At 44.3% G+C, this 23,110-nt stretch overlaps 2 protein-coding genes across 2 annotated transcripts; both read left to right on the top strand.

Annotated features, from left to right (window-relative positions):
- Nucleotides 1-1,559: 1,559 nt before the first annotated feature.
- LOC149753557 (uncharacterized) lies at nt 1,560-2,954 on the top strand. Its single transcript, XM_089930951.1, has 2 exons — nt 1,560-1,855; nt 1,937-2,954. Exons 1-2 carry the CDS (start codon nt 1,649-1,651, stop codon nt 2,849-2,851), a joined length of 1,122 nt encoding a protein of 373 aa, XP_089787077.1. The 5' UTR covers nt 1,560-1,648; the 3' UTR covers nt 2,852-2,954.
- A 7,115-nt stretch (nt 2,955-10,069) lies between these two features.
- Nucleotides 10,070-22,235, top strand: LOC103707356 (shaggy-related protein kinase eta-like). The gene is made up of 12 exons (XM_008791804.6): nt 10,070-10,299; nt 11,363-11,449; nt 11,544-11,603; nt 11,687-11,959; nt 12,039-12,113; nt 12,549-12,605; nt 14,832-14,972; nt 15,095-15,145; nt 15,226-15,321; nt 17,617-17,700; nt 18,588-18,689; nt 21,803-22,235. The coding sequence occupies exons 1-12, from the start codon at nt 10,210-10,212 to the stop codon at nt 21,896-21,898; spliced, it is 1,212 nt and encodes a 403-aa protein (XP_008790026.1). The 5' UTR covers nt 10,070-10,209; the 3' UTR covers nt 21,899-22,235.
- Nucleotides 22,236-23,110: the final 875 nt, after the last annotated feature.

Raw genomic sequence — 23,110 nt, 5'->3', positions numbered from 1 at the left:
ATGCTTCGAGATTGCCGCCATCCCTCGGAGAGGCGCGCGCGCTTCGAGCTCCCCGCCTTCTTTATGGCGTATGGCGGTTGTTGCTGACCTGGCAGTCTGAGGATTTCGGCGGACATCCTTCCTTAATGGCGTCGATTCGCCTTTGGGGCGCGAGCGACCCTTCGGCAGCCAGGCGTCCTCTGGCGTCACCGAGGCGTCACCCACCTTTCCGCCTATTTAACCGGGGGCCCTCCTCCGTCCGCCTTTCTCTTTACAGACATCTTCGAGTTTCTCCTTTGCGCTGCCGTCATTGCCGTCGGACTGTTCGCTTGCTCCTCCTTTGATGCTCTCGGAGCCGTTCTTCCTTCTCTTCCGGTAAGTTGCCCCATTCTTCAATTTAAGGCTCTCCATACTTTCTCCTTTTGTATTAGTGTACTCCAGTCGTTCCGGTCCTTTCCCCCTTCTTGACCCCGTCCTGACCGTAGATTCACTGGCCATTAGGGATGGGCGAAGTGAGAGCAGAACGCATTAAGTCGGAGCTGGTCGCCGAAGACCTAGATAGGTTCGTGGCTCGATACCACCTTCCCGAGGCCTGCAATGTTACGCTCCCGGGGCCTGAGGAGAGGATGTCCCATCCTCCTCCAGGGAAGGTTGCCATCAATGAGGGCATTCTTCAGGCCGGGTTCCGCTTTCCCCCCTCGGACTTAGTCGTTCAGGTCCTTCGGGGTTTAAGAGTGGCGCCGACGCAACTGGTGCCGAACTCATGGCGCGCCCTGACGGCCTTTCAGGTTCTCTGCCGCATGCATGAGGTTCCCGCCACCCTGAATGTCTTTTGGGAATGCTACGGCCTGAGCGGCCACCCCCAGGACAAAGGGTGGTGGTGCTTTGCGGCGCGGCGAGGGTGCGGCCTCGTCAAGGAGGCTCCTACCTCCATTCACGGCTGGAAGGGGCGCTTCTTTTTCGTTGACGCAGATCCCTCTTGGGGAATCAGGGCAACCTGGGAGACGCCGATGAAGTCCCCGATTGGCCTATCGAGGTTGTCGAGGGAGGAATCCGATGGCGTCGCCGTCTTGAAGGGGTTGGTTGCCGAGGGCCGGCTCCCCCCGGTGGCTCGCCTTATTTCCGAGGATACCTTGGTGAACGTCGGTCTGAGCTCGGTCCCCGCTGACCGTGAGCCCGCCACCATTTCTTTTTTAGCTCTTTTCTCCTCTTTCGTCTCGTTCTTTCCTTCAGTTTCTCAACCTCCGACCACCTCGTCCTTTTTGCAGAGATCGACGACGTCATGCGGTCGGACAAGGCAACGGCTGTCGGTAGGATGTCCCTACTGGAAGCAGTCCGGAGGAAGAAACGAGCTCCTCCGAGCGGGGCCCCACCGGCGAAGAAGTCCCGCCGGCAGGCGACCTCGACGCCGACAGACGGGTCCGGACCCACCGATCAGGGGGACGCCGCGGGCGCGGACCGGCAGTTGACGCTGTATCAGCCCTCCGATGCTGAGACTACCGTTTTTCCGGAGGCATCACCCGGGCGCGCCCGAGATGGACGGGTCGGACGTGACCGGTCCCCAGCCCAGCCTTCGACTCGGTCGGCTCCGGATGATACGAGGAGGGACGCGCCGAGGCCCCGGCCGAGCGGGACCCTGTCAATTCCAGGGGCGGTCCCCGCCCCGAGCATGGTCAGCATGACTCTTCCCCAAGCGATGGGTAAGGGTAAGGCTGCAGAACCACCGTCCGACTCCGGGGAGAAGTCGGGGTCGGCCTTCACTTTCGCCGGCGCCCGAAACCTCATCGAGACGGTGCTGCTGGAGAAGGACCGCAGGCAGGTCCGGGAGATGAGGGTCCCTGACATTGGGGCTGCCAGCTGCGTCTGTCTCATGTCGGTGAGTGTTCTCTTGGTCGCTTTCATCATTTATAGGCTCTGTTGATCCCCGCCTGACGCCCTCGTTTTTCCTATCTCTTAGCTCGCCCAGTACATGATCCGCCTGGAGGAGTGCTACGAGGAACAGGCGAGGCTTCTGGCGAGGGCCGAGAGCCAACTGAAGGCAGTAGAGGAGGGAGGTCAGGCTGCGGCGGGGAGGACGACCAGGGACCTCGAGATGAGGCTCCAGGTGGCCGAAGAGCGGGCACTCGGCTTCGTCACCCTCGAGAAGCAACTGTTGGAGGCTCAGGAGCAACTCAAGGTTGCCTCGGGTCTCGAGGGCGAGATCAAGAAGGCGGAGGAGCGGGCCGAGAAGCAGTCCCGGAAGGCTGCCGACTACCGGGAGAGGTGGGAGAAGGCCCAGCGGTCAGCCGACAACGCCCGCAACCGAACCCGGTCTCTTGAAGCCAAGCTGGGCGAATTGGAGTCGGCCTTGGAGAAGTCCCGCGCGAGCGACCAGGAGCTTCATTCGCGCCTGGAGGAGGCTGAGGCTGCTCGCATTGCTGCCGAGGCGAAGCACAAGGAGGCTCAGGCTGATCTGCTGAGGGTCTCCTCCGAGGCGGACGACCGGATTGTGGCGAAGGTCTTGGAGGCGAAAGCTCAGATTATGGAGCGGGCAGAGGCGGCGCTGGCCGAGAAGAGTGCGGAAATCGGGCGTCAGGCGGTACAGGCTTATCGTCAGTCCGCCGAGTTCACCCGTGATATGTCGGAGGCGGTACAGGCCTATCGTCAGTCTGACGAGTTCGTCCGTGACATGTCGGACGCGGGGTCCGACTCCTTTATCTTAGGCTTCGAGGAAGGCCTGGCAAGGGTGTCGGCTAAGTACCCCGAAATTGACCTGAGTGGGATCTCTCTTCTAGACTCCTCTCCGGCGCCATTGCCTGCTGGTTCTCCAACCGCCTCCCTACCCCCTGCGGACGTGCCCGGCGTTCCCGACCCGGGGGTTCCTCCAAGCTGACCTTCTGTATTTTTATTCTTTTCTTTGTGTGTTGGCGTTTTGCCAAGTTGTATGGGTCTCGGCCCTGAAACAATGAAAGTTAATGCAGATAGAGTTTCTTCATTTCACTTTCGTCCTTCTTCTTTTTAACTCTTGGTAGCGTCTCACTGACTCCCGACTCTTAAAATTCTTCTGGCGCTAGGCCAGGTATCTGAGGGTTAGGCCTCAGGGAATTCTTCCGGCACTAAGCCAGGCATCCGAGGGTTAGGCCTCAGGAACTTCTTCCGGCGCTAAGCCGGGCATCCGAGGGTTAGGCCTCAGGAAATTCTTCCGGCACTAAGCCAGGCATCCGAGGGTTAGGCCTCGGGAAATTCTTCCGGCGCTAAGCCAGGCATCCGAGGGTTGGGCCTCAGGAAATTCTTCCGGCACTAGGCCAGGCATCCGAGGGTTAGGCCTCAGGAAATTCTTCCGGCGCTAGGCCAGGCATCCGAGGGTTAGGCCTCAGGAAATTCTTCCGGCGCTAGGCCAGGCATCCGAGGGTTAGGCCTCAGGAACTTCTTCCGGCGCTAGGCCAGGCATCCGAGGGTTAGGCCTCAGGAACTTCTTCCGGCGCTAAGCCAGGCATCCGAGGGTTAGGCCTCAGGAAATTCCGCTCGTTGGTCGGCCAAGGCTGGCGCAAGCCGAGGCGACCGGTCGGGTCTTTCAGGGGGGTTCGTCATCGTGGGGCACGATGGAGCTGCCACTGACACGGCCGTTACAGGGCGTCGTGGGGCAGCGCTGGGTACGGCCATGACAGGGCGTAGTGGAGCTCCGCCTTGTACGGCTGTTACAGGGGATCGTGGAGCAGCGCCAGATACAACCGTTGCAGGGAGTAGTGGAGCAGGAGGCTGCGGCGTGCCTCTGGGGAATAGCCTGTCGTTGTCGAGAGATGTCCGACTCGGGGTCGGGCTGCGGAGACGAAAATGTCCGACTCGGGGTCGGATTGCTGGATCAAGGGGCAGCCGACTCGGGGTCGGGCTGCGGAGCCGAAGATGTCCGACTCGGGGTCGGATTGCTGGATCAAGGGGCTGCCGTAGTCTTCCTGGGCGCGCGTGCCGGTCACGTGGGGCATGGTGGCTAAGTTCCCCCGTAACAGTACCAATCCCTTCAATTAATGAGCCTTAGAGCCCCAACCTACCTAAGCAATTTAGCGAGAACATCAGTTGCCAATATGAATGAAGCTGGTTAGGTACCCATTTAGCAGCTTCTTTTTAAGATCAGGAAAAAAAATATAGAAGTGGCGCACGTTTACAGAGCAGTCATGGAAGAACATGCGCTCATCCTTGGCTTCCCACCGATGGCCAGGGCCATTGCTTCCCGCCATGGTCGATGAAGACGCAAGTAGTTGACGTAGAAACTGACTGTTGACTTTTAAGAAGGCAAGAAGATCTCTGTCGTTTCCACTTCCTTCCACTGACTGCTAGGATGGTCCCAATAACCACTACCTATAAAACTTGTCCATGATCAGGTCTGGATCTACTTGCTCAGGGTTATTGATGAGGGGGTAGATCTGCAATTGCAAGTGAAATTACAACCAGCCCGCCATTCAATAAGGACCATCCATCCAAGACACCTTCTCTTTGGTTGATATAACATGCACCGAAACTGCCTTCTTCCTTCTTTCCATTCACTGATCCGTGATAACAAACCAAATCTATCTTTGCTTGAAATGCATCTTTTGTTGTACTTACTGCAGTGTTGTTGTAGTTACTGCAGTGATTATGGTAACAAAGTTTTGGCAGTTGATGAAAGATCGATGTAGGCTTCACTCGGTGCACGGAAGATTCGTAAAAATTTGACTGATCAATTAACAATTGCTAAAGGAAACGTTTTAACAGTCGGTAGGATCAGCAGGGCTCCAGCAAGAGTGGCTCCTACAGAAGGCCCATCCAATTGACTATTTTGCAAGTCAATCGTCGATCGATTTCTTAAACCTTCGTCAGCAGCGCTGGGACTCTGAAACTGAGGTTTGGTTGGCAACGTTTCAGCTAGCGTGAGAAAGATCCGTGACAACCGAGCGTTTCAGGGATTGCAGTTCGGAATCTGATATATTTCAACTCAAGGGAAACAAACAAACAAAAAAAAGAACAAGGAGAAGAAAGAGCTGAGTAGAAGCAGGATATTGGTGGCTCGGAGGAGTATCATTGAATAATGTTTGACTCTGCAGAGTAGAAGTGGAAGTATGACGATGTTTCCAGGTTTTACCTTGAGCTTAAGCGTGTCGCCCGTCTCGTTCCCGTGGGCTGGGCTGGGCGAAAAATCATCCCAATCACCACATCTCGTTCCTGTGGGCTAATTACTCGAGCGAATAAAGCCTATACATACATATACATATACATATACATATATATATATATATATATATATATATATATATAAAGAGATGCGATGATTGGCATGACGCATGACCATATTAGTGCATACGATGTAGGGTATAATCTTTCTCAGGCCTGTCCCAAATACTGATCCAGGAGTTGAGTTAGATTTGGAGTTCCACCAAGGCTACAACCATGTCAATTCCCTACCCAAGTCTAGCTCAAGGAGAGCTCACCTGCACAGAACTTGGGCCAGCCCAACAAGCCATTAGTCTCAGCTCGCAAGCACCAGCTTGCGTTGGAGGATCTGCTTCCAGGCGAGCAAGCTATGTTTATGGTGTTAAAAAATACAGGTAGCTACTATTTGATACAACTTAGATGCTTCCATCGGCCACGCATTGGCACTTAGATATTACAATTCTACGGTGTCATAACCTTCTTTTTCCTTTCAACAGTTTGCGTTGGAAGCTCTTTTTCTTCCAGAGGGTCAATCACGTTAAAAAGTCACCCAGAAGCTAGACCTTGACAGATCTTGAATGCTTCCGACATGGCATATATTGGCATTCACATAGTACAGTTTAGTTCTACGATATCATATCTTCTCTCCTTTTCTTCTCTCTTGGTCGTCGCTTGCAAATGGTAAGCGTAGCGAGGGCCTCTCCTCTATCGCCTTGGCGTGATTTGACCGAACTGCTAGTGAAGGCATGTGCCCGGTGATCAGCCTTTTCAGGCCACAAATGCATGGTTACAGCACGCAAAGACTGTAAAGGCCCGTACAACGACCCACATCAACAAAATTTTATACCCATTTGAGTCCTCCCATCAAGGTCGAAGGAACAGTGGTCCATTTCTTGGAAAGTTTTATTAGTTCTGCACGTCAACATTTGGCAGCACTTTCATGTAGAACTCGAACTTCAACCAAATTACTGAATTTGTTTATCACGGTTTGGTCCAAGTTTTATTTCATGACAGTAATCCCATAGGCGCTGGCAATTGTTTGTATGATTAGAACAGAAAGTTAAAAAGGATAATTAAAAATAATAAAAATTATTGTTAGCTACCGAACTTTAATTCGGATGGTTCGAGCCACTGCCGCTCTAAACAAGGAGTGAGGGTTTGATTCCACAGATCACCGATCCTTGCTTCAACTCCTAACTATATTAAGCTCCAATCATGCAAATACTTGCTCGGTTTACCTAGTGCTAGGCTTCGGGCTGGCTGGTTTGGGTGGATAGAGAGTAGAAGGAGAGCAATAGCTTCTTCCAATAAACCTGTCTTATAAATATATATATATATATATATATATATATATATATATATATATATATATATATATATATATATATATATATATATATATATATATATATATATATATATATATATAGGGAGAGAGATTTGATTATACTCGAGGGTCATTATGGACCTGAAAATTAAGGTCGCTTGACTCGCCAAGTCTTTAACGTGGCGGCCGATTCTCCTATCTCGAGAATATGCTCCTCGAGGTATCTTTGAGGTTGGCTACTAGAAAAAATCTAAATGGGCTCAATCTTTAGGAGGTTGGCACCTTCGTTCGTCTCCGAAGTATGCTTCCGCAGGCATCTCTGAGTTTGGCTACCAGAGAAATCTGAGTGGTCTTGGCCTTTGGGAAGTCGACACCTCCGTTCGTCTCTAAAGTATGCTCTCGGAGGCATCTCTAGGTTTGGCTATCGGAGGAAAATCAAGTGGATTCGGTTTTCTCATCTCGGAAGTATACTTCTCGATGCATTTCTAAGGGTTGACTACTAAAGAAAATCTCAGTGGGTTTGATCTTTGGGAGTTTGGCTCTATAGTCATCTTTTTTGAGGAGTTCAGCTATCTAAGGCACTTGGGGGCCTCGGCAAGCCCACCTGCGATGGTGTTGATGATACCTGTTGTCGGATGATTGTCGATCGACTCCAGGGTGGCGGACTAGAGGAGGAAGCAAGCACTTCTCAGTCATGCCAAGTATGGATGTACTGACCCAACCGCCCGCATCGGATGAGCGCCTCAATCTCGTCTCTGAGCTGGAGACACTCCTCGGTGTCGTGGCCGTGGTCCTAGTGGCAATGGTAGTACTTCTTCTTGTCCCTGTTGAATGTTGTAGCCTTCATCCGATGAGGGGGATGTAGGTAGCCTCGACTTTCAATTTTCATTAGGACTAAGGTGCTCAAGGTGGTGAGAGGGGTGTACCTCTCGAACTTTCGAGGAGGGCTCTTGAGCCATCGCAGGCCCCTCTCGCGCCAAGACGAGACACTCCTAGGCTCTCTTCGCTCCTCGCGTCCCCTCTTGGTTCATTTGGGGACTCTCCCATTTGCAGATGCGTGGCAGGAGGCCATGGTTTCCTCAACGTTGACTTATTTGTTGGCTCGTGCCAACATTTTGGGGAAGCCGATGGAGAAATGCTTCTCCAAGGAAAAAAGAAAGCTCGATGGCCACAAGCCGCTCTTTATTGTAGATATCACGATTGACAGATTCAGGTCGCGAACCTCCAACATTACCGTATTAAACCAGCTGACATATTCTCCAAAGGATTTCCTCTCCCTCTACTTGATGTTGAGTAGCGTATCTGAGTCGCGTCGTCGTCTTTGGTTGGAGATGAAGTGCGTTGCGAAGAGGAAGGTGAGCTGCCCGAAGGAGTGGATAGACTCGAGCCGAAGCCTGAAGAACCAAAATTGAGCCGCCTTGTGAAGGGTTGCAGGGAACGAATAGATAAGAGGCTCTTGACGGAGTCCTCGTTGGAATGGGGCGTTGTCTCCTATTCCGGGTGGGGTCGCTCCATTGGGTGTGCCGACTCTGATACGACCGCTTAGGATTTTGGTCCTAAGAGCGGTGACTGTCCTGGGGCACATGGTGTGCCGGTGACTGAGAATGAGGACTCTGCTAGTCGGGTTCCGGTTGGGTTGACCGCACTATTGTCTGCTGCAGACCCTGGACTGTTGAGTGAGCAGGTTGAACTGATCATTGTTTACAGACACGGTGGAATGCTTTGGTGGAGCAGGTTCAAAGCTCTGCAATGACCCTTGGAAGGTTGTGAAACATGCGATGCGTTGTAGGTACTTTGCGACTTCTTGCTGGTTGTCTCTCCCTTCGATTGATGTTGATGTAACTGGGGACAGGGCCCTTCCTTGAGTGCCAATTTAGTGCCGCTGCATTCTGACCGAGGTAGGAATGCAGCTCGGATGACCCTGAGGTCGATTAGAGACAGGCTAAGCAGGTTGGTTGAAGCATTGGACGTCGAATTCCTCTGCTGGATGGCCTGCAAGAAGTCCGCTTGTCGGAGAATTTTCGGCAGAGACCCTCCGATGCCTAAGTTACAACAACAAAGCAACAATATGAAAGGAAGAGATTTCAACAGAGTGAAGATTTTGTGAGGAGAATAGCGTATTGCGTGTATATTGCATACCTAAGGTCCCTCAGATTACTCCCCTCATATAGGAAAGCCATTTTGTTGTTACCTGAGCTGAAATGGCGTGCAATGATGGCTAGGCAGCGGCCAGTGGTACGACCGCGGTGTAAGTGGCAATCCACATTGGTGATAGAGTGCGCTAGTAGAGTGCAGAATGTGAAGCCACCGTGACTGCGGATTGCCATAATTGTCGGTTGTTGAGGCTGTCAGTCTTTGTTGACACATATTGATTGTTCTCTACGGTTAGCGACTTCTCGGTCGGAGTCGAAATCATTCGCCGATCCGAAGTCGTTTGCCTTGGTTTACGTCTGATGACAAATAGATCAATTTAGCTCGAGATCAGAGTATCCAGTATTTCCTCCATCAATATTTTTTAAATTTTTATAGTCGGTCAGAATTTTGGCACCAACAGCCTCTTCTCATGGTCGCACCGACTTCCCATGGATCAAGCCAAGTCCCCTCATGCCGGCTCGTATGGCGAAGTAGTTTGGTAATGGTAACTGGCTCGGCTTCGGAGCATGTAGCTTTTGCTTTGGCTTATTTGCCCTACCTCACCCGGACATTTTGAGAACCAGCCGCGGTACAGATGTACGCAGTAGGCTGTACACAACACCATACAAAATGCAAAGACGTGTTGCTGTTCGATCACGTTCCTCTATGATTGGAGCGCCTCCCTTCCAAACAGCAAACAAATCGTTGTTCGGCACGAAACAGCGGATCAACCCTTCAAGTTTTTTGAATGCGAAAAAGATCCAAGTCTACGGTACCGCCAGGCTCCCTCCAGCCACGGGCCCCACCTTGCACCCTTTTTGCGGGCCCCGCAATCCCACACAGCATAGCATTGATTTCTGCCGGAAAAACCGGAGAATTCCGTGACGAGAGAAAAGAAAACGTACCTCCCGCCCCTCGCTTCGATCCGCGTGTTTGACTGCTCTGCCCCTCTCGAGTCTTGACTCCTTCTCAATTACCACAATGCCCCAAGATCGGGCCGTTCCCGGAATCCCAAAATACCCCCGGATTCCCGCCCTCCAAATCACCATTCGAAGCCGACCCTGCCGCCCCGAACTATGTCACGGGCCAAAAGTGGCCCTGTCGAGCCCCCTAATCATTTTATAAAGGGCTATTTTGGTCGTTTTCCGGGCCATCATGGAGGGGGGAAAGTTTGGGGCCATTTTGGGACGAGCCGTTCCGAAAATACCCCGGTGGTCAAGCTAAAAATAACGGTCGTGGTGCAGGTGGGATGCATGAGAGGGCGGGCAAGTCCACCCTTCCCCATGTGATCTGGTCGAGGCGGGGCCCTTTTTTTTTTTATTCGTCAGGCTCCTTGTCGGAGACCGCCAGCTCCAGGGGCATTCTGGGAATATCCCTTTCGCCTGCCACGTTTGCCACCGCGCCCCTCCAGGGGCAGCCCCGTAGTATCCCCAAACGTCGAGGCGGTTATTTCCATCTCTCCGGCGCAGAGGAGCTTGAATTAAAAAGTTCAAAAAAATTAAATGGTGGGGCTTGTATCGTTAATTTGGTAATTAACAAAGTTTAATGGTTAAGATTGTGGATATTTTGGGAATGGGACTGCGGGAGAAAGGGTGGTGCTGTTCCACATGGGTTCGCTGCCGCTGGGGCCTCATCATCCCCCCGAGCCAGAGGCGACGAGAACCGGTCCTCGCCGGCCGGAGATGGCCGAAGACAAGGTATTTTCCGGCGAACTCTGTAGCTTTCCCGGCGGCTTGCGGCCGGATTCTGGCGTTTCCGCGGTTTGGATTCGTTGTAGTATCTCTTCCTCCGATCGATCGGCGGAGGTTTTTCTGTTTTTGATCCTTTGACCGCTCTTCTTGGTCTTTGGAGGGAGATCAACGCGGCTTGCAAACTACTTAGTCTCTTTCTTTTCGATTCTTGAAATATGTTTCTTTTTTCCCTTTTTTTAAAGATCCTGCGGCATTTGTTTTCCCCGATTTATTCTGTAGTTTTAAGATTCTTGTTCTGGCTTCTTGATTGAATCGGCTAATAGATCCGAGTATTTTGTATTTTCTTTTTATGCTTTTCTAAATTCCTTTGATTGGGCTACTGAGTTCTCTTTCCAGTTTTGGCAAAACCAAGTTTATTCTCCCATGACGATCCTGTGTTAACGCTGAGCTAGCTTTGATTTTTTGCCCCCCCTAAATGTGCTTCTCTTCCGATTTTGCTAAGTTTCTTAGATCCCCACCCGTGGTCGTTATCTAGAGTTTTCGAAGCGTCGGTCGCCATGGGATCCTCGACACATTGTAGTGTTTAGGTTGGATGCTTTACCTGAACTCTAGTTTTGTCTTTTTCTTTGTATTTTCCGGATTACCGTTCCTTGGACATCTGGTTCTTTGCGTCATCATAAAATTTTCTTGTTGCTTGCGGTTCAATCTTTTACACATTGCTGGATGGTTACGCCTTATTCTCTTTAAACGATCTCTACTGCTAACGGGTTCCATGGTTGCGATGCGCAAGTTTTGAGGTGTTTGTTGCTTTCGTGGGAGTTTATGGGCTGTTTGCGTTCTCTTTTGCGTTTTCTTCCTTTTCGTGGTAGCATTTCTTTCAGTTCTACTGCCGTTTCTTCCTCTCCTTGAGCGCTTCCTTAGGATCTTTGGAAAGTCATTATTTCCAATGGTTGGTATATTGATCTTGATTTCCGCTGGTTCTGATTTCTTTGAGTACTTAACGTCTTTCTTCTTGATTCATATTTCCCTGCCGTTCTGTTTCTATACTTTTGAGTGAAAATGTCACCAGGAAGCGTCTGTTGTTGAGGGGAATGGTCCAGTAACTGGTCACATTATCTCTACTACCATTGGAGGCAAGAATGGCGAAGCCAAACGGGTAAGATTTCATGAAATTACTGTATAACCTAAAATTAGGTGAGCCACAAAATAATGTCATTTTTAACTTGGGCTCTGTTTCTCATGTCTTTCAGACCATTAGTTACATGGCAGAGCGTGTTGTGGGTACTGGGTCATTTGGAATTGTCTTTCAGGTATAATTATAAGTTTTGTGTGTCTAATTTTATCTACGTCAGAGGTTTAGTAATTGGTTTTTATGTTGGTTACTCCCATGCAGGCTAAATGCTTGGAAACTGGGGAGACTGTTGCTATAAAAAAGGTCTTGCAGGACAGGCGATACAAAAACCGTGAGCTACAACTGATGCGTTCGATGGATCATCCAAATGTGATTTCTCTGAAGCACTGTTTCTTCTCCACCACTAACAGAGATGAACTGTTTCTCAACCTGGTCATGGAATATGTCCCTGAAACTGTATTCCGTGTCCTGAAGCATTACAGCAATGTAAAGCAGAGGATGCCGCTTATCTATGTGAAACTTTATATGTATCAGGTATCTTTCATTTCTTTTATTTCCTTTAGGTGTACAATGGAAATTGGCCTGAATTGATTACTTTGACATTTTGATGCAGGTATTTAGAGGGTTAGCATACATTCATGCTGTTCCAGGAGTTTGTCATAGAGATGTGAAGCCACAGAATATCCTGGTATGCTTGTTATGCATATATAAATGGGTAAACTTGTTAGTATTTTTGGAGAATGGTTATTTGCAAGGTTTACCGTATTGACCCATACCAACCATGCTGTGCCATATTGGTAAGGTACTGGTATAATACTAAGCAGCTTCGGTTGTGTATATGAGTTGAACCGGTTTGAACCAAGTGGAACCATCCCATACTACTCGGTATTGCTTGAAATTAAGGTGCTTGCCATATCGTACTGGCACGTACCGCTTGGTTTCGGGTGGTGCCATGATAAAAAAGAGAAAAAGAGGGGTAGGGAGCTGTCTTGATACAGGGTGTGTACCATACAATACTGTCTGTACCATACTAAACTGCTATCGTATTGGTATAATGCCCGGTACCAAGATTGCATATCCTAGTTATTTGATTCTTCTCTTATTGTCAATGGGCATCATGTAGGTCGATCCTCTTACTCATCAAGTCAAGCTTTGTGACTTTGGAAGTGCCAAAATTCTGGTAAGTTACTAGTTCTGAATTTCAACATTTTTAAATGAGATAGGTCATGTATGTGTACAATTTTAGATTTAATGAATGTCATGACATATATATGTAGCTTTTGCTGTGGCACCTCTAAAGTACTTATTTGCTAGCCTTATAGAAAAATATGAGAAAATGTAATTCCTTGCACGGAACCAGGTTTTTACCTGAAACAGGTTTAAATCACTATAGATTTCTGGCATGCATGGATTCTCACTCTAGCCTGTCTGATGTATCTTCACATCTGGTGGTGTATCATGGATGCATATGAAAATTACTGTGATTTCATGTAAATCATCCAACTCATTTTGTATCTAAAGACTTATGTGATATTTTCACAATATATGTTGCATTCAAATCTGTTGATAATTATCGTGTCATAATTTATTTTGAATTCTGCACTATGTTTTGGTCTTTTGATGTTTTCCTATAAAGTGAAAGCTTTCCTCTGATAATTCCTCAACGAGCATATTCTTTGGATTTATCTTTACCAAGAGAGAACCTGTATCCACAACAGTTGTTTAATTGAATGTTTCCTTCTTGACAGATTTTCCCTTATACGTATTAGCTTTTTGGTTATTGGGTTGGAGAACTAAGGCACCATCTGATGTTCCCGACCTTTTGGTCAACAAGCACAGTGGCATATCAATGCTTTTGTGGTGATATGTTTGGTATTAACCAATTCTTCTTCCCAAAAATATATGGATATGGACACTTGCCTTGCTGACGTTAGATTGATACAAGGATGAAGAGGATGCCTGAAATATATTATGTCAAAGGACAAATACAATGTATATTCAGATGATTATTATTTTATATTATATGGAGCAACCGAAGTAAACAGTTTTTTAAGGATAACCAGAAGCACATGTATAAATATACATCAGCAAGTGTCAAATTGAAGAATGACAAAGACTAGTTGCTTGTGTAATTTCAGATGGATGTGTTCATTCGGGACATGAGAAAACCACATAATAATCTTTATCGCATGAAATTTTTTGATTTAGTACTTGTGTCTTCGAACGCAGCTTGAGTAGAAATGAGTTTTTTGATTCTGAGCAGTGAACACTAATGAAGTCTATAAGCATGAGTAGTCCTGGTCTTGCATTACAAATTTAGCAAACTTTGTAGATGGAAATGAAACACCTTGTTGATTTAGTGGTCAATTCATTTTTTTCCTAGATAGCCAATCAATTTTAATCAGTTTATCCATAGCATGCTTGTCAGTTGGAAGTGAACTATTTCATGTAGGTGACTGCTTTGTAGTCATTGGAGGGCTTGATGATTCATTTAGGCTGATAGCCATCTTCCATTCTCATTTGGGTTAGTTGATAGTGATCACATGAATCAAGCAAGCATCAAAGAAGGTATCCACTTCTTAATCAGATGTAATTACAGGATATTTTTACTAGCCTGCCAAATGTGTATTTTGCAGAAAGGGTGCTAAGTTAGATAGAAAACTTGTACCTTTTATTTTGCTTTTGTTTTTTCGGAACACATGGTTAGTAGGTTATAAATATTGATGGTATATCGAGGACAAATAGAGTGGAAATAAGTTTATGAAACTTTGTAAGGTATTGAGGTCCTTAGATCATGTGAGAATCATAACAGGAAGGGATATGGTTGAAGATTTTTTTCCTTCCTTGCATGCTTGAATATACAATAAGCCAGGATAATACGTGATCAGAGCATAAGATCCTATTAGAACTTCAGTACTGACGTGGTTTGGGTGTAAAACTTGCATGTTGGTATTCTCAATATGTCCTCATGTTGAAATTCTCCATGTCAGCTGAGCAAGGAACAATCAGTGTGGTCCATATCCAGTTGGGCTCAAGCATGCTGTGGTGGTTCTCTTTTGAGTGGTCATTCTAGAATATGTTCCATCTCATGCATATGACATATTGAAAGAGATATAGTTAGCTTATCTTACCTTATATCCTAATAATTTTATTCTGTTATGGTAACTAAATGAGTGTTCTTTTGTTAAATATACATATCAAGATGCAATTTTTGATCTTTCCTGGAAAATATTTTGTTTATCTATCCACCATAGTTTGTTTTCAGATACAGGTAGTGAAAATATTTCTTTTGGATATAGTTTGATAAGTGGCATGCCTCACGCCTCCTAGATCTTTATGATCTCGACCTTTGCTTGGAGTACCTATTTTATATGGTTGCTTCTTACATCTCTATTTTTCACATCAGGTTAAGGGTGAAGCAAACATATCATACATTTGCTCTCGCTATTACCGTGCTCCAGAGCTTATATTTGGTGCAACAGAATATTCAACATCAATTGATATATGGTCAGCAGGATGTGTACTTGCTGAGTTGCTTCTTGGCCAGGTGAGTATTTGCTCTTTCATTTCCTTATTCACTTTATAAGTCTTCTGTCATAGTAATATCCTTTCAGCCACATAAAAAAGCATTAATCATTTACTTATTCCTTTTCTTTACAATTTCATTAGCCATTATTTCCTGGAGAAAGTGCTGTTGATCAGCTTGTTGAGATAATCAAGGTATAAAATAAGTCCTCATCTGTTAAAAAATTCTTGTTTCTGTAGCAGGGTTTGATTATGTATGAGGTGTTTTCTTTCAGGTTCTTGGTACTCCGACTCGAGAAGAAATTCGATGCATGAATCCTAACTATACAGAATTTAGATTTCCTCAGATAAAAGCTCATCCTTGGCACAAGGTAGACTTCACATACATTCTTTAGCACCATTTCATTTTTTTTTTTTTTTGATTTTTACCCCTTCTTGATTGTCTTACCTTACAAGATTATAATGCTTTTAGGCTACCAACAACTCACTTGTTTTGAACGCTAAGGCCTGTTTCCTGGATATCTTTCCATAACCTTGGAGTGCTACATTGATTGCTCACTTCTTCATGTCCTATTTAATGCTTCTCAAACTCTTGTGCGGTGCTTGAAATCCAAGAAATAATTGCTGTTAGCTGGTACTCTAAGATATTGCCCACGTCCCTTTGCAACATGCAGATGTCTTGGACCTCTTTGACTAATTCTTAAAACAAGTTTTTTATCCTTCACAAAATGCATTCCAGCAAGTATTGTTGTGGTCTACTTTGTGGCTTGCTAGGTACCCAACTGTCTGCATTGTTGATTATATAAATATATATATTATATCTGTTGAAGCTTGGATTTATAGCTTAGCTGGTTGATAAGATTATTGCTTATGTTGAAGTATTGGTATTTGATGCAGCCAATCCATCAGTAAGATGATTTAGAGACTGAGTGTTATATTAGCTTCAAGGTGATGACTCTACAAAAGCTTTGCTTCACATTGTAGGAAGGTGCAATTTGGGTCAGTCAGGTCTTGTCTAACTAGTTAAGTATCAAAAAACCAATCTTACCTAACATGACCGCATAATCCTGGTTGGGATGATTGGCCTGTCTCAGCCCAAGACATGTCGAGCTCTGGTTTTTAAGCTTGAAATTGATCTGTAACAGGTATCAGTTGACATTGCTCAAACCTGTCTAAACTGAAATCGTTTATTGTATATAGCCTGCAGATGCACTCATGCATTCGCAGATACTTTAAGTTTGTAAAATATAATTTGGCCTGCCTATTTGGTGAGATAAAAGGCCCTAATTCTTTTGCAACCTCTCAAAATCACTAAATCCGACCTAAATCTTGGTCGTCTCCTTTATGCATGACTTTTGCTTATCCATATTTACCTCTCTTGTACACAATTATGCAGGAAGCGTTTCTTTTTCAGCAGACTTTTGCCAATTTCCTTAAAATGCTGTTGTGATGGTAAATGATTTGAACTTGAGTTTTAGAATATCTGGCAAGTGTACTTTAAATTGGGCTAGGTTTAGGCTCCAGCCTTGATGTTATTATTCAGATCAAGCCTGATCCAAAGTGTTTATACGCTTCGGTGAAGGCTTGGGATTAGGGTCGTCTGACTCGAGTCCAGCTTATTAACAATCTTGCCTAATCCAAGTGCCACTATACACGGCTATCAACAAGGACAAAAATAGTTTGAAATGGGCCAAGTTAGATTGCAGTGGAGAATCATTTTTGTTGGAGACTTGAGTAGCATACAACTATGAATTATCTGATAACAAGATTACACCTTAGATCAAATTTAATAGCAAGGTGCACTAATTCTGGCATACATAGTTGCATATATTACTACAAGTATATACTGTGCCATTAATATATGCATTGCCACCATTTTAGATCAACTAGGATTTGGGATTGTATTGGTCTTTGTTAAAGGGTTGCGCTTTGTCATTTCGAGTTTTGATTATGGTTGGTTTCATTGAGGTTAGCATCTTAGCCTTAGAGGTGAACAATGGGGAAATGAGGATTCAGACAGCATGCACCTAGTAGGTGGAACATGGTTTAATCGTTATGTTTATGGATTAGGGTAAATTTGTTTAATGGTTATCTTGTACATGATTCAGTTGTTTAGTTGTTTAGTCCGCTTGAGTTTCATTTGGGTAAGCTCTTGACTCCAGCACAACCTAAACATGATTTGGGTAGAGCCCCTACCAAAAACTTGGGTTTGCTTTTGGTCAACTTGGCCCAGGTTGCACTACGATAGTGCAGCTAATACGGTTGTTGCACAGTTAAAATGAAACAAAAAAGGTACTTATCTTTCCCCCTCTTCAAAAGTCAGACATCAGCCATCGCGAACCATTGCAACATAGTATAATTAGCAGAGAAGTTGTTATTACTTTAGATAAAGAAGGGAAGGCAGCTATTGAGAAGGAAGCTCACCAGCCCCATAATAAGCAGTTAAGTCATTGCAGACTGTGGCCTGCTCGTTAACTGATTTATTGATCTTTGGGAAGAGCTTATCCTTATGCCCTCCTATGCAGTAGCTACTAAGTGGAAACTGAGATTAGTTAGCATTTGTTTTTTCAGAACTCTCGCTGCCATTTTGCACTCACCTAATTTACTAGCATGTGCATTATTTCTGGTATTTGTGCCTATGAGTTATGTTGAGTTTTATTCATCAGGTTTTCCACAAGCGAATGCCTCCAGAAGCTATAGATCTTGCATCCCGTCTTCTTCAATATTCACCAAGCCTTCGTTGCACTGCAGTGAGTTCTCCCTTGGGTTGTGCATCTTATAATTTTAACTGCAATGAAATCTAGATACTCTTAAGTTGTGCTAAGGAGTCATCTTCTGTTATTCCATCGTACATTTTTAAATCAGAATACTTCATTCTCTCCACTTCCTTGTTATATATTTTCAAAATTTGCATGCAGTGACTTTATTTGTGGACCTCTAGATAATTCTCTGTCAATAACTTGTATTTGTCAATTAGCAGTTATCGTGTTGATATCAACTATTCTTTTCTATTTGATAAATGCAGCTTGCTTTTCAAACCACTCTCACACATTTGCCATAAGTATTTTTGATGCCTGTTAATCTAGTACCATTTTTGCTTTGTTGCAAGTTCTATTCTTCCTTGCCAGTTTGTGATTTTTTTCGCTGATCATTGAAATGGGGAAAAAAACAAATATGAGGTTTATTACTTTTTTAGACTTAAAAGCTACAGATAACATGATTAATTTGAAGCACCAACAGATTGTAGCTTAACAACTTGTGTCTGTTCAATATGATAATGTTTGGACCAGAAATCTCATCAATGCCACAAGCCGATTTTCTATTGATGGACAAGGTTGAGTGGTCATCTGAACCCAGGACTTAATAATTTTAATTGTTTGAATACAATCAACTTTCATAGGTCCTATTTTTAATCATGGGCACTTTAGAGTGACCACTTCTCCCCCAAGTCAAACTATTGACTGGTGGATTTAGGTGGATTTATCTGGTTGTTACCACAGGTAGGAGTGCTGTTTTCTGTCTCTATTGGACTATATTTATTTTCTAAAAAAATTACATGCATAATTATGTGAACTGATCCAGGAAAATTAATTTCTGAATTTCTTATGTGTGCAATGTCAAATTATTTTTGTTGCAGCTTGAAGCTTGTGCCCATCCTTTTTTTGATGAGCTACGAGAGCCCAATGCACGGTTGCCAAATGGTCGCCCTTTTCCTCATCTCTTCAACTTCAAACAAGAAGTAAGTTTTCAAACTCCTTCAAATTCCAAAATGATTTGGTTGTCCTTAAACAGGACTATAATATTACTGCTTTGCACATGCTTGAGAAATCCGAGTTTGATATACTATGTTAATCTTCTGCTCCTTGTGTGGCTAAATTGTGCAAAATGTGGAAATACTATTCAGAGACATCTTTCTTACCGTGCTTTCTGAATGCAATCATTTCTTGAGCCAGTATATCTGAGTATTTGTTCTTTTCATTTCTTTCTCATACGGATAGTCAACAGTGTAGTACACATGCTCCTTGTGCAGTAGGCAAGCTAGCTGATGATATTTCAGCTCTTTCTTGTCATCAATTTCATTAGTAATTTTATGTTCTTAAAGAAATATAGTTTCTCTTTTTTGGAAGTTAATCGGTCTCTATATTGATGTCCTTCATTCAATATCACTGGCTTATATTTCTTGCTAAAATTTGCATGGACCATCAAGAATCTGAAACAAATTTAGTTAAATGTCTTTGCTCCATATTTACCAAGTTAGCTAAGGTCCAATGTTTTATAAGATCAGTACAACCGAACTTTCTGGGTACATAATTTGTTTATTAAACTGATGTTCTACTTGAATTAATAATGTGCATGCCACTTATCTATTAGGTTGACTAAAGTTCAGTCGACTGTAGGGTGAGATTAATCGAGCTTTCTTTTTATGACATAATATGCCATCAGGAAGAATATCACCACAAATAGCTTTGAAAAATGCTAATTAGCAGCACATTTCTGTTGTATGGTCTTAAACTTGTGTTCCACCATATAAAATGGACATTAGTAGCCAGCGTGATAGGCAGGACCTCCAATGTTGGATCATTTAATCCACCTTGTGGCCTTCTTTACAGCCTCGAACTTACTGCCACATGCAGCTCATCTCACCTGCAGTGCATCTTGTCTTGCCTGTTGCAGGCAGCCTCACCAGTCCATTCTTTTATCTCCTTTCTTCATCTCCTTTTGAATCCCATCAACTAATTCTTTAGTAAATTCTTTTATCTGTGATGTCATGTTTTTTATTAATCCTTAAAGTTTTAATGTTAGAATAAAATAAAGTACCAATAAGGAGTCCAATATGTATCTGCTAGAAATCAATTATTTAACTTTGTAGATGAATTGTATAACTGCCATACATGATCTTCTCAAAGAATCTCTTATCAACAGGCAGGAATCATTCTTACATGCATGTAATTTAGTCCTGGAGAACTGCTGCAACTTGTATATGTTTAACAAAATAGAAGTCACTATACCTGTTTGAAATAACTCCAGCTTTACTTTCATTAGTTAAGTGCTTGTATTCTGACAAGTTAGGTGGTAAAAGAGTCGTTGGGTCTATTTCTTATCTTATTAATTAAAATTAATACAAGATGTTTGTACAGTTGCAATTCTTCGCTAGTCTGACTAGACAATTGGATGCTTCTGATTATCTCATCAGAAGCATGTTTTTTTACCACATGAAGCATCCATTACCATCATCTGATGCTCTCTGTGATGTTTAAACTCCAGCATCTGCATGGAAAATTAGATATGATATATTTGTGGACTTTTAAAACCTTAGAAAACTTATTTACAAAACGTTAGAGTAGGCTTAGATAATGATAAACATATCCAAGTTCCATGCAAGTGGTGAGATATTTTTACGCTAGCTATTGTCAGGATGATGTATCCTGGCTTAACAGATGGGCAATTGCATCTGATTTTTTTATCAAACTGGTTACATTTATGAAGCATTTTCCCTTGTGGTATTTGTGAGGAACAAAGCATGCCTGTGTAAACTTTAGTAACCCAATTGCATTGGAACAGAACTTGATGTTTAATATGCATGGTCATGCAGTCCTGGATGTCATGTTCTTTCATTGCTGTTTGGGAGCTACAGGGAACTGCAACCTAGCTAATTTCAGTTCTTGAAAGCATCTGCTTATACTATGGATGTTCAGAGTTCGTAACATAATTGCCATAAGGGGTAAGCTAATGCGGGAAGCATTAACAGAGCATCAGGAAACAAATGGTGAAGAGAACCACCTAATTCGGGAAGCGAGAAAGATTTTCCTAAAACAAGCAAAAAAAATATTTAAAGGTTATTTACATGGAAAATATCTGTTAGTTTTCTAGGAAGAACTAGTTTTGTTGTATTCCCATTAGTTTGTCATGCATGGATGATTTAACACTAACCGGAAACTTAACATGTTTTTTCTGCAAATTAGTCCCTGAGCTTTTCCATATTTGAATAACCAATTCCGATCTTTTCATATTTATATAAAAGTCCTTGTAAAGTTTTCTATTTGTGCAAACTGGTCCTTCTGCTAGTTTTCATTGTCTAAACCCTACTTAAGGTTAACCATGGTTGCAGAAGGACAAAAAATGCTCTTCGCTTAATAAAGCTCAGGACTCCCTCTCATTGCTCGTTTCACCCTTCTCTTACTCGAGGCTTGGCTAGGGACCAATGATGGAGGGGCATGGCTCAAGGGTTGGTAAAGTGCAAGGGTGAAAGGCAACAAAGTCGAGAAAAATATGAACTTGACACTGTTAGGAGAATTCCGTTATTATCTAGGTAACCAGGTGGACACAAGTATTAAGTTACAAGATTTCACTGATTAAAATGTAACAGAAAAGAGAGAAATTAATACGCATATATGAAAGATTTTAGGGACTGATCTTCATAAGGTCCATTTAATATGTAGAAACCCCTCTTGTTTAGTATTTGCTATTTTTTACTTCCTGTATATATTAAGAAATTCATAGGAGGGTTATTATATCAAGTACATTAATGAAACTAATTTAACTCCTCATCCACTGCCCATAGGAGATCTAGTTCTCATTTAATACATCCCCTCTAAAAGTCCCAATTTTAGTTCCCAAGGACCAAAAATCCATGTTTTCAAAGAGACTCTTTGGAGTCATTCCTTGAAGCCTCTCCCATGCATTGAATCTGTTTCTGGATTCAGTTTCCCCTGAAACTTATCTGGATGTGGGAAACCAATTTCTGGGCTACCATGCTCTTTAGACAGCAATATTGAAACCTATCATGTGGATGTGATATTCATAATTTGATGCATTTGCTGCTGCTTCTTTTTTTTTTTTTTCCGTTTGCAGGCAGCATGTGCTTCGCCAGAGCTCATCAACAAGCTGGTGCCCGAGCATGCGAGGCGACAATATGGTCTCACTTTCCCGCTTCCAGGTGGGACGTGAGACGGTAACTAGGCAGGACACTTTTTGATGAATTGCGATCAGAAGCACGGAGGCCTTCAGGGTTTGAACGGAAAATGATGGATGCTGAACTAGTGAGCTGCTGGTTTATTAAGTGGTTCATGTCTTAATCCTACCAATATTGCAGCCTTGTATATTGCCTGATTGTTGGGATTAAAAATGATTGTAAGGAGATGCTGATGCTGAGTGTTCAGCAAAGGGCCAGAAAGTGGTGGCGGGTTTCGACTTTGTGTTAGAAGCAGATGTAGGCCGAGTCTTCGCTTTGTTCTTTCTTGTTCTTTCTGATGGTATGTTAGTATCTAGTAGTCTAAGTTGGACACTCTTGAAGCTTTGATGGTTCGCGTAAATGTTGTCGCTCGGCAGGAGTGCTCTGCGAAGCTGGAAATAGATTTTCGGGTGTCGCTAGTTCTAACCCCATGGAAAATCTGAGCTGTTTGTTCCGTTGCATGATGGTGGGGGGTTGCATCTTGCTTATCGAATTTCTTCCCTGCATTTGCGTTGATAAGGGATTGTCCGGTTTGCATGAGACAACAGCGCCCGGTTGAAGTATAAAATCTTACCGGAGTTGCCATTATTGAAAATTCGCTCGTCAGATGTCAGGTATGTTACATGTATTTCGTACGTAGACTTGAAGTGGAGGTACAGCTACCTGGTTCATAGGGTGGGGGGCATAAGACGTACAGGCAGATAATAAATTCCTGTTTAGCTGACCAAGTCGATAAACATGTTTTTGATTGCAGGATTGGTCCTGCAGTGATGGAACACCCCACAAGCATGGCAGATTGAGCGAGTGGGTTTGAATCCTATGACGTCCAATCAAAAGCCGAGAACTGGCGGTCCGCAAGTACAAGCGGATCCCAGGAGTCTCGCTGCTCATGGCATTGTTGTTTGGACGACTGGTAAGAGGAAACCGGGAAGAGGTGAACGAAACGAATGTGAAACCGGTGCACGTTTTGCACGGCAGAGATGCATGGTGAGATAGTCGCCACGTCGCTCATATTGGAGAAAAGGCGGGCTCCCGCTGTGGTCCCGCGTTTAGTACGATAATCAGCACTCTCCACCGCAAGCAGTCGCGAACATAATAAAAAAGCCAAATAATGCTACTCCCTTAAAAATCTTTAAAACTCTTAACAAGCATTTCTCCACGAGCACGGTAGAATTATATCCGCACCTTTTGTTCTGCCAAAACAAATC

The sequence above is a fragment of the Phoenix dactylifera genome, chromosome 5 (genome assembly GCF_051530095.1).
Source record: "Phoenix dactylifera cultivar Ajwa chromosome 5, Ajwa_hap1_PhDact_Kaust_v1.1, whole genome shotgun sequence".
Lineage (NCBI taxonomy): Eukaryota > Viridiplantae > Streptophyta > Magnoliopsida > Arecales > Arecaceae > Phoenix > Phoenix dactylifera.
The sequence above is the reverse complement of the archived record's forward strand: the minus strand, read 5'-3'. Positions and strand labels throughout refer to the sequence as shown.